This window comes from Lutjanus erythropterus, chromosome 7, assembly GCF_056507025.1.
Source record: "Lutjanus erythropterus isolate fLutEry1 chromosome 7, fLutEry1.hap2, whole genome shotgun sequence".
Lineage (NCBI taxonomy): Eukaryota > Metazoa > Chordata > Actinopteri > Lutjaniformes > Lutjanidae > Lutjanus > Lutjanus erythropterus.
Window position 1 is genome coordinate 6,288,238 of NC_139323.1, and position 12,087 is coordinate 6,300,324.

Here is a 12,087-nt window from a genome sequence, read left to right on the forward strand (position 1 = left end):
TAAAAGTAGGAGATAAAAAATAACAGTAAAGTGCAAGTCAACTAGATAAAAGCCAGGGAGATTTTTTATTTTTTTTAATCCTAAAACAAATGTGAGATTTACTCTTCTGTTGCATTTGTGTCTTTCAGTCGTAGGTCTCCTACTGGTGACCTGCTCATGTGGAGATGTGTCAGGGTCCTTCTCTGAACTTCCTTTTGACACCAGGGACCACTTGATTGTCTATCATACAGAGGGCCGTGGAGAGGACAAGGTAAAATACACAGTGTGAGACAGACTATCTGTATTCCAGTGACGTGCGGTGAGGTTCAAGGCTGGTGAGGCACTGAGATTTACAAATATATGAACCAAACAGAGTAGCTTATTCACCATTTGATTGGCAGCAGTTAACAGGTTATGCTTTATATCTCATATCAGCATTACGTGATGCATATTTAATTTAAGGTCAACCCCCCAATCTTGAGACAAAGCAGGAAAAAATACAGCTGTCAAACAGCTATAGTCTAATAAATTTAATTGGCATTTGACATTAAAGGAAAATAAAGTCATAGAATGCTGCTATATTATTCTTAGTATTTGATTTTCATGCGTACTGGAGTGTGTTTTGACGATCTTATGTGTTACTGGCTGAGCACAAAGAGCCATGAATTCAAGCACCTCGGCTGCACAGTAAGCAAGAAGACTCTTTAAGCTCAAGAACGTCCCCTTCCATGAGGCAAGAGTATTGCCTGCCTCACCTCGTGCCCTTTTACTGCAGTTTATGATCGATCAGCGAGACTAAACACGTTACACACATACATTATATATACATCAGCTAGACTGTGGAAAGTCAGGGTGTATAATAAAAGCATTGAAAACATTTTATTGGCGACATACAGAGAGACAGCAACACACTCTAATTGCATGGCATGCCAGCACAGTTTGTGAGGGATTGCGCAATCCAAGGTGAGGCTCAGCTCAGTGATTTTGAATTAAAAAATAATCAAAATTGTTGGAATTGTATGGAGAATAAATTTATAGTACAGATCAGGGGGCACAAATCAACATTTATTTTATTTTATCATTATTTGTTTTTTTTCTTTCCACGATGACAGGTGAGGCTCTGCCTCCCCTGACCGCACGTTACTGCTGTATTCAGGTGTTTGTATATGTATATGTATATGTATTCAGCATTAGGTCTTGTGATGCTGGAAATGCGGTAAAATTGTAACGTTAAGAGATTGCGTATTAGAGGGATGCTCAGTTGGTAGAAGGTGTGCCCCATGTACTGAGCCTGTCAGTCCTGAACGGCGGCCGCTGGTTCGACTCCTGTCTGTGCCCCGTTTGCGGCGTGTAATCCCCTCTCTCTCTACCCCCTTTCCTGTCATCTCTTCAGCTGTCTTTATCGGACTGAAAATGACTGAGTGCTTGAACACTAAAGTGTTACATTGCTTGTTACAACAAAACAGTAATATCTGAGTACTCTAACAAGTAACTTTGCAGCACGTTACCCAAACACTAATAATGAAGACATAATAAAACACAGGAAAAGAAAAAAGTTAAATTAAAAATGTCATAGCTTGACTGAAAGTATCGCAATATTTTGTTTTGTGATACTGTATCAATTCTCAAACACTCAAATACTGTATGGTGATATCGTGATACATGCAAAGATTCAGAGCTGTGGTTAATTTTGGGTTGTGTTTGAACATCTGCTAGATTGCAGTGTTGTTATCAGAGTTCTGATTGCATGAAAAAGCAAACTTTGTAACCCAGATTGTATGCATATGGTGGTTTGCTCATGAATGAATGAATGAATTGCGAAGTTAGACCGTTTTGTCACTATTTCTGTGCTCAGGATTTTTTGGCCGCACCTCCCAACACAATAAAAGCCCCATGAACTGACACAAGAACAACACTTTCACACCCTCCTCAATGGTTAGTTACAGACATACCGTCAGTGACTCTGTCAGTCCAAATCAGCCCAGCAGTTCACTTCAACTCATGTCAGTTCCAACAACAACAGAAAAAAATCACAATCCTGTCACCGTCCTCTGGCTCCGGTGACTCAAACATGTCTGGACATGTCCAGTAAAGCCGCCAGATGGAGCGTCCATGTTTCAGGTCGTCCACAGCTCATAGTGGTGTCTGACACTGAGACAACAGAGCGGACACACCCCCAACGTTTCAGAGCAGAAAAAAATGCAAATTTCTTCATGACTTTGAGACCTAATAGTGATTTTTTTTTGATCATGCAAATTTGGCTTTGCAGTTAATACATGTTTCTGTGGTGTGACAAACAAGATCTTTAAATTGCATGGGTAGTTTTTCTCACAATCAAACAAAAATGATGCTTATGTTTGTGTTTCCTGAAATTACATATTAGACTTATCACACATTTCATGAGTCACGGCAGCTCTGCATCTTTTATGCGAAGACTTGTGTGTCCTTTAATTTAAAAAACAATCTAAAGTGTCTGTTTGAATTCATGAATGAATTGGCGATATCTCATTTCAATCTGTATCTGCATTTCAGGACGTCCCTCTGCTCAGCTCTTCAGCCCAGAAAGCATCTGCTGACATAGCTGCTGTACAGATCGGCGCAGCTTCCAAAACCAGAGCAAGTGCACCAATTTCCTTCATGTACATGACCAAGGCCGATGTTAACAACACTCTCCAGTCCAGGGCCCAGCACAGTGGCCTCACAGAATCCAGCTGGAGAGAGGGGTACTCAATGGAGGAAGAACTGCTACAGTATGACTGCATGAGTGACATTGCCCTCCCTGATGAGTTTCTGCATGAGTACTACTCACAGGTGAGACAGTTTTGGTAATACATTTACTGTTCACCTTTATGCTCTCTTACAAATATATTTGGATAACACATGCACGTTTCCCTCCCAGTCTGACTTCTTTTTAGTGAAGTTCAGTGGTGTTATTACTGATAGAAATGATGACCTTAACAACAAAACCAAGGCCTAACTTGCAAAAAAACAGAAAACCACAGAAGATGAGCATGTGAGATACATTTCTGATGGAACATTCCTCATATTAATACATGAAACAAACTGAGATGTCATATTTCCATTGTTGTTTTCCACCATTTGAGGTTTGACTGGTGCCCTTTTATTTATGTCATCTTGTTAAGCCCTCCTTTTCTGTAGTGGTATAATCATGGATCATATATAAGATAGTGGACAGAGATTCTGGGTCTGAAAACTAAGCCCTTGTGAGGCAGTTGAATTTGCAAGATCACACATGAATCCATCTTGCTGGGTTTTGAGTTATCTGTTAGTGACTACAAGCAGTGCAGCTGATCAGCATCCCAGGAGGGACTACTGGCAGCATCAGTGAAACATGTTACTTCAAACTGTGTACATGTTGCCAAATGTTGCCTTGAGCACACTGTTGCTGTCTTAGGGCCCCATCTTACACCCAGCGCAAAGCCGTTGCACTGGTAGTGCAGGTGGATTTGCTATCTTACACTGACGGAAGTGCCATTTTTGCCACGTCTGCAAGATAGCAAATGCACTTGCTCCTGGTCTGTGCGGTCACGGGCAGGAGGTCCAAAAATGGAGGCTTAACGAAGTTGTGACCCGCCGCGTTTGCTATCTTGTATTGGAGTAAAAACCACTTGCACCTTAGACCAGCTAAAACCTGGTTGAAGCGCGAAGTCTGTGGCCCAATAGGTCAAACTTCAGAAACATGAAACTTTCTGATTCTGTTTCCTACTCCCACGGTAGTGTTAGTGGGACAAAAGAGTGAGGATAGGAGGAGGAAATGAGGATGAGTGGGAAGAGGAGAAGCACAGACAGTCACATAACTGCTCCTCAATCCACTCACACTTTTACTCAAACCAGGAAACCTGGCTCCCGTCTTGCACATCTTTTCACTTTATGTCCTCCTAGTGAATCCACCGTCATGCTGAAACAGTTTGCAGTTTTTAAATTTTGCCTTCCACTTGTGCTTTAGATCAGCATAAGATAGGGCCCTTTGTGTGCCCTTAGAGGAATTAGTGGAGACGAGTAACACGCCCTTTTTATTTTCATTGTGTTGATGTTGATGTGTGTGCAGAAGGCGAGCTGTGCAGCAGAGAACCAGGCAGCGAGGGATTGTCTGCTGGAGTATGACTACGAGGGCCAGGGCTCCTCTGCTGGCTCAGTGGTCAGCGGCAGCCTCCTGGGGTCTGACGCCGACCTGCAGTTCCTTGATGACCTCGGGTTAAAGTTCAAGACCCTGGCTGAGATCTGCTTGCCTCCTAGACCTCCAACACCTGTGACGCGAGAGAACATTGTCATCCAAGAGGTGGATAAAGTTGAGGCTAAACCACCCACCATCCATGTTAAGAGCTCAGAGCGTAACCAGAGTAAAGTTGATCACATTGCTGGGCCCTCATTGGAGGCTAAACCACCTACCAAGAGCTTAAAGCTTAGCCAGAAGGTCAGCACCAGCCAGTCATCCACCAAAGCTGTGGGTTTTAATGGAGCAGCTTCTAGCAGCGCGCTTGTGCATTCTTCACACAGCACCAACAGAGTGGCTCAGTCATCTCATGTTAGTCCTGTTACCAGCCCTGTGCTGTCCTCTGCTGGTCAGATGCTTCTACTACAGCAGCAGTCGCCTGTCTACTACACCACCACCCCTATGTTGCAGCCGATAAACTACATGGTCCAGCCACAGCTTCAGAGCACCATGGTGCTGGCTGAAGCTCCTGTCACCAACCTGCAGGGCATGATTCTGCTGAACGGGATGTCTGGACACACTGGACACATCATACAGGGAGGAAACACTGCTGGGACTTTAACTCTAGGTGGGAAAATAGCCAACATAGTGGTTGAGGAGAACCAGGGAGTGGGGCCATGGCTGAGGTCTGAGGGCTCAGGAACGGTAATAGGTGTCAAGAGGAATGGTCGAAGGATTTCAGAGGGTGGGGCTAAGCTGGAGTATTTTAGTACTGGGGCGGTGATGGGTAGAGACATCTGTGTGAAAGCAGCAGGGCCTGAAGGGGGGCAGGTAGTGCCCACAGAGAGAAAAATCAAGACAAGAACTGTGTCAGCATCGTAAGAGACAGGGTTCATGTTCATAGAATTCATTCTGAAATCACCAAAATCACAAAACAATCACATAACAATCACATAACAATCACATAATAATCAAAAGATTCTTAAATCAAACTTCTGTACTGATTAAAGATCTGTGGATGTCAAGATACCAGAAATACCAGAAATTCCATAATTCTCAACACCCAACTCCATACCACAGTAAAAAAACAAAAACAAAATATAAATCCCAAGTACACTGTTAGAAATAAAGGTGCTAACTAGAACCATAAAAGGTTATTTGGCCTGTCCCTGTAAGAGAACCCTTGTTGATTCAAGTTAGAACTTTCTATAAAGGTTCCACTTAAAAGCATTTCAGTTACATACACCCAATTTGGGTTACATACAACCCAACATGAAAGGTTATGCCTAGAACCATCTGTGAAAGATTCCACCCAGAACCCTATGAGAGTATCTACAGAGAACCGTTGTATGGTTTAATGGTTCAACCCAGAAGCATCTCTGGAGGTTCTATCTGGAAAAATCCCACCTTCTAAGGGTGCATGGCAACCAGAACCCACCCAGAAGCTTCTACCAAAAACCTTTTTATATTCCAAGAGTTTAATCTAAAGCCAACCCAGGGGGTTCTATCAAGAACTTTTTATTATTCCAAGGGTTTTATCAAGAACCTACCATAGGATGTTCTACCAAGAACATTTCTATATTTCAAAGGTTTTAACTAGAACACACTGAGGGGGTCCTACAGAGAACCTGTTATTACAAGAGTTTATATTTTTATCTAGAACCCACCCAGGAGTTTTATTGAGAAGCATTTCATATTCCAAGTGTTTTATCTAAAAGCCACCCAGGGGGTTCTATCAAGATTTTTTTTTTATTATTCCAAGGGTTTTATCAAGAACATACCATAGGGGGTTCTACTGAGAAGATTTCTATATTTCTAGGGTTTAATCTAGAACCCACCCAGAAGTTCCATCAAGACCTCTTTTATATTCCAAGGGTTTCATCTAGAACTCAATCAGTGGGTTCTACCAAGAACTCTTTTATATTATAGGACAAAAAAAAACCTTGATCAACCCTTCTGAAATTTCTTCAGCAATCTGTGAGGAACTCTTTCTTTTAAAAAGAGTTCTTCTTTTTGCATGAAAAGGGGTTTCACTGGAACTCTTAGTCTTACAAAGAACCTTTGATGTAGCCTTTCAAAAAAGGGTTATTCAGAAGCAAATGGTTCTGAGTAGAACCTCAGCCCTTCAGGAAGAACCCTTATTTTTAAGAGTGTACATATTTTTATGACAGATGACACAGGCAGGATGGTAGACTACGAGCTACAGTTACATTACGTTAGCCTAAACATGACAGCTTTTAGGGTTTAGCCAGTGCAAACTTGTGTTGGCTACGTAGCAAGGCTAGCTGTCTCAAACAAACATAATTGTAAGGTATATTTCAAGATAAGCTAGAACATTTTGGATACGTTGTTAATGTAACATAAACATGAATTGAAACTCATTCACCGTTGATATGTTGTTGTTCTTCCGTGATGGTAGGGGTTCTTCCACTTCCTTTGTCCTTCATTTAGTGGCAGACTAAACACTTGTAGACTGCTCCATCATGTCCAGAAGAGTTGCAACCCTGGTTCCTACACTGCTGTAGAAAAACGAGTAGCATTGGTCCTTGTCACATACAAATAATTATGTATTTTTGGGAGAATTTTGGCCAGCTTTTTGGCCACACTTTGGTCCTGACTAAAATACCTGCATTGAATTGTCATGAAATGACAAAATGGGTGAAATGAAAAAATGAAACATCCATTTTTCTGCAGTTTTTTCAGTTTGTGCTTTCAAAATACTTGAGTGGGAATTAATAAAATCTCAAAATATCATGAAAAATTGACAAATAGCTATTTGGCTATTTACACCTGCCCCCCAGAGTTAAACTTATCTAGGACGTCCTCCAGGAGACCAGGGTTTGAGTCGGGCATGATATTACAAGACAGGGTTGATTCTTAATTTTCAGACTTAGTTGACTTATTACTTTTAGTTTTAATTTCAGTTTTCACTCATAGTTTGGTTAGTTTTAGGCAACAAAACTTGTTTGGGTTTAGGAAAAGATCATGGTTTGCCATGCAGGTGTTTAATATTCACATTGACAACAAAGCACTAATAGCATTGCTGGCTTCAGACATATGGTGCTCACTGCAACACAAAAAAAGTTTTTATGCTTGGCTCAGGTGGAAAAGTTGGTATATTGATAAAAAGCAAAGTGCAGACTGAAGAGACGAAAACATCACATCTGTTTGGACTGATGAGGAGACTGTAACGTTCCTCCAAGTAGCACATGAAACAAACATTTTTCTCTTGCGTTTTTTACTTTTTTTTTTCATAATTTGAGGTTCGATTGGCACTCATTTAATTACATCATCTAGTTACACCTTGTTCTACGATTGTTTAATGGAACCTGGCTGGAAAATGAATGCCAGCTGCACCAGCTGTTTGTCTCAATAAACCAACTCCAAATAATTACCAAAAAAAAAAAAAAAAAACACATTACATGCATTGTCTGACCTTTCCTCTTGGGATGGATGCTATATTATGCTCATATTTATTAAAGTGACAGCAACGAAATTTGGTTCGGCGCTGCCATCAGAATTGCTGAAAATCCTCAAACTTTAACTGCACAGTAAAATGCCCACTGAATAAGTTTCAAGCAGTTATTTTTCATTATATTAAGTGACATTTCTAACAGATTGTATTACAGTCAGTGTATGATAAATCAGATACTTCCATCTCATAAAAGGACAAAACTGACAGTGACCTGTGTGAGAATGTAAATGCATTTTTTTTGTGTTTTATTTCTATGCTTTTGTAACTGTACGTGTACGTGTGTTCGAATGTAAAATAAACCGATGACGCTTTTGTGCAACGTCTCATTGTGCTTATCTCACTAGTCCAGTTAAGAACTACACACTAGTTCTGCACAGTAGTAGGTGAGATAGAAAAGGAAAGGGTTGTCGTCACATTTCAAACCGTCTGGTGCTTCTGGTGTTGATTTAGATGGCAGCACACAGCTATGAATGTGGACGGGCCGCATGCACAGTACATTACTAAACTCAAACACTTAATGGCAGCAGAACGAGGCTGATTATCATGGATTAATAGTATTTTTTAATATGAGGAAGGAATATGACTGCATATGAATTTTACTCTTTAAAGGCTCATTGTTAACAGCCACTTTCAGGGTCAAGATCAATGTGTTATGTTGTTGTATGACACAGTTTATGTATCCCAGCATTAAATTAAGTTTTTCATTGAGCTGTTTATATATATGGATTTAAATATTTTAGCAATTTATAATAATAATATTCTGTGTCAGTCAGTGACAGTGAGGGTTTACCTTTCACCTAATGTTCAAACTTGTCTCTTTGCTAGATTGCATAACTTTTTACAGTAATCCAGGCAGCAGCTTTGGCCTATTTTACCCCCTACCTGCCCAAATGGTTTCCTGGTGGTATGGTAATGGTGAGCATGAGTTATATTTAATTAACTTAACAGATGTTTTCTTCTACAGCCTTCTCACAACCAAAATGCCAATGAATTTCGTCACTGGTATCAACATGGAATCACTGGTTTGTTTTTGAAAATGCTCATATTAAATTTGTGTGTGTTAAGGCCTTTACACACCAACAGCGACATAAACCAGCCTCCCTATTCACATCAAGCGCAACATGATTTTGCAGATAAATTATAACCTGGAGTACATTTTACTTAGTCAAAAGAAAGAAACAACATTTACAGTACAGCAAATTTAGAGAAAAAGAAGAGAACTTGGTGAGTTTGAGTCTGGTCTGGTACTTTAAAGAGAGGTGTTGAATTAAGTGGCAGGTGGGGGAGTCTGACTGCAGTGGTGCACCTTTCAAATGGTAATGCAGGTCTTCTAAGGGAAGCTCAGGCAGGACAGGAACCTCCAGAGGAGCAGAAGAGCAAACGCTTGCTTGATCTTCATTTTCGGTCTGAATAGAGACCATGAATGCAGGACCTCAAGATATGTCTTGATTGTCGAAGGCATGAACTGAGAAAAAAGAATGCGAAACATGACCACACACACCTGGGCTCACACTTAGAGGTGTGAGCAAAAATTGCCCATAACCTTTGGGTTTGAGCCTCGACCTTAGCTTTTATCAAGTGATCTTGTGGAGTCTTGATTTTTTCTGAAGGCTGCAATGATCCAGTGGTCCTGTAGGAGTGTAGTATTCTTTGTAAAACTGAGGGAATTACTCTTCAACCCTCTGATTAGTCTGACTGTTGGAAGAAAAATATGACAGCTTAGTAATAGGCTTCTTTCTTTGAAACCTCTATAGCATCTTCCTAGAAAAGACTTAGAGTGCCCTCTTGAGGTCAAAACTGAGAACAGCTCTTTAGTAGCTGCAATGAAGTCTTGTGCAGCTTTAACAGTTGTGATTTAACTAGACCAGCAAAGGTATGCTTGGGATGATAGCTTGTTTTGTGTAGCATGAGTTTCCATCTGTCTCCTTAAAATTACTCTAGCTTCCATTCTGTGGGTTTGCTGGAAATTTGTGTTGTTGTGAAAAATCAGCAGATTGGTGGTAGACTTGAGTTTAACAGAAGCATTAAATTTGAGTAGTTAAGGGATAATTGAAAATCTTCAATGGACCCCATATGTCATACGCAACAGTGCCAGGGCTTTTTGTTACATGCTGCTGAGGCAGAAATCCCACTCAGATAACTATATATTTGAATATACAGGAGCAAACATTTCAAGCCTTTAACTTGTAGGAAGGAAGTCTTTGTCCAGTATTTTTTTAATCTGAAAATATATTAAAGATACTTTTGTTGGCTTGTGTGGCTTCAGTGGCATCAATATTGGTATAAAAATTAATCAAGAGCTATCAGGAATATTGAGTTTGTTTTACTTTGTTTACAAAATCTATCTCTCTCTCTATATATATATATATATAGAGAGAGAGAGAGTGTGTGTGTGGCTGATGGGGTGGGGGGGTGTTAATAAGGTTTGCGCCACTTATGAGTGAATTTATGTATTTTGGGCAGCATATTAAACAGTCTTGCTCTAGGCTCAGAGTCGCCTAATAGATATGTTTTTTGTTTGACAATTTTTTCCACTGAAGTGACAGTTTGTGGGTAGATGGGTTAAGTTAATTTTGAATAATAATTGTTATCATTTAATAAGTGATAACACTCACACAGGTACTGTTCATAATTATCCCCGCACTGTCCTTGACAGCTGGTTTAATAATGATGTTGTTGCCTTTCAGTAGATATAGATAGAGATACATATGTTTATATGTATGAGTCTGGGTCACACTGGGGTCACTTACACTTCCTCTCCCTCCAGGCTAGTTGGCGTCTAAACAAAGGACTGAGCATGTGACGTTCTCAGTGGATTGTTGAGAACACCGAGCCTTCTACATACAGCTGTTAGTGCTGATATTTATTATTCTGCTACTATAATATCAAACGGTTCCCACTAGCTTTTCTGCTGTTTTTTTGTTGTTTAAAACTGCTGATGCTGCCCCAACTCTCCTCCTAATAAAAAACTCCCATAGGGAAACTGTCGATTTAAGGTAGCTGCATAGTAAGCCTTATTTTGAACTGGGGAGTTGTGTTTATTGAATTTAACGATTGAGGGCTTTTTATTTCAGCCCTGTATGCATTTCAGTTGTGTATTTTGTGTAAGAAGTCATAAATATTTATTTTACAGGTTGTTTAGTCTTAGTAATGTATGGATTTACCTTAAGCTAAAATGCATATATTTTTGAATGAGTCTTGGTTGAGACTTTGCTGTAAAGCAAAACACAGACGTGCTTGGACCATGGATCACTTTGATGGTGAGCTACCTTTGAACTCTAGAATAAAAAAACGAAGGAAATACTGCTAAGTCTAATGCAATTTAAAGTCCCCCGTACACTGCACCACCCCAGGAAATGCTGCTGAGCCCACCCCAGGTAAATGGTTAATCACCCCTCTGTCCAGTGGGCCCTGGTGTCTATCATGAGCAGCAGCTCAAGAAGAGGCAGACTTCCTCAGTTACTAAATTACATTAAGCTGGGGTGGGTGAGACAGACAGAGAGGAGAAGACAATAAATGTCCTATTTCCTATATGGATATTGTTCATCATGATGCACTATCAGGTCCCGTTTATGATGGTGTTGCTCTGGAGCACTTATCAGCAGCACTACAGAGGACAACGAATATAAACGCCTCGGGTATTAATAATCTATTAATGCAGGCATCTTTGACTTTATTGTGAGTCCAGGAGTATAAATCCACTCCCATGTCATGAGTGTTGCGCATGAATACGCTCAAAGAGCGGCATTCATTGTAATTAGTGAATATGAATGTGAATGTGAGCAACGTTCACTCCTAAGAGGTAATGGCGCTGACATCATCAGCTGATTAAAAGAAGAGTGTGATCGCAGCAGAGAGAGAGAGCGTGCAAATATGGACAGAAATAACCTCGTGGTATAAAAACTTTGCTTGATCCTGCAGCATTAAGTGTATGAACGACACTGAAGAGTGGAGATTGTGTTTCAGCGAGAGAGTGTTATATTCAGCTCTCCTCCTCTCCTTCTTCATCTCCTTGCAGTTCTCATGTGTAATGGGGCGTTCAATTTGCACTGGAATGTCAGACTTTTGGAATCCCACTTAGAAATTTCAGCAGTATGTTGGTGTTCCAGTTTGCTTTAATGTAAAACATGCTCAAATTGTTGTGAAGTACAGATATGTGTAATCCTGGGATTTCAAATTAAAATGACCAAAAAGAAACACCATAAGAAATAAAAATAAACTAGTTCATTTTAATCTGTGTGAATCTGCACAACACTGTATGTCACCCTCTGCTCCAGACTTGACTTGATCGCGGGATAGATGGTGGTTGTTTGGTCCAGTCCAGATGGCATCCATCGGCCCAACCCTACTGTGAACACGCCTTGAAGCAACAATGGTAGTTTCTTTTTCTTCACAACAAGCATTTCTGCTGTCTCTGCTGTTAGTCCATCTCTCAGGGGCAACAGTGGAATTTTTAGGT

The 12,087-nt window shown here is 40.4% G+C and overlaps 1 protein-coding gene across 1 annotated transcript; it reads left to right on the forward strand.

Annotated features, from left to right (window-relative positions):
* Positions 1-121: 121 nt before the first annotated feature.
* On the forward strand, positions 122-5,220 carry LOC146323483 (uncharacterized). The gene is made up of 3 exons (XM_084722114.1): positions 122-250; positions 2,512-2,790; positions 4,049-5,220. The coding sequence occupies exons 2-3, from the start codon at positions 2,617-2,619 to the stop codon at positions 5,033-5,035; spliced, it is 1,161 nt and encodes a 386-aa protein (XP_084578240.1). The 5' UTR covers positions 122-250; positions 2,512-2,616; the 3' UTR covers positions 5,036-5,220.
* Positions 5,221-12,087: the final 6,867 nt, after the last annotated feature.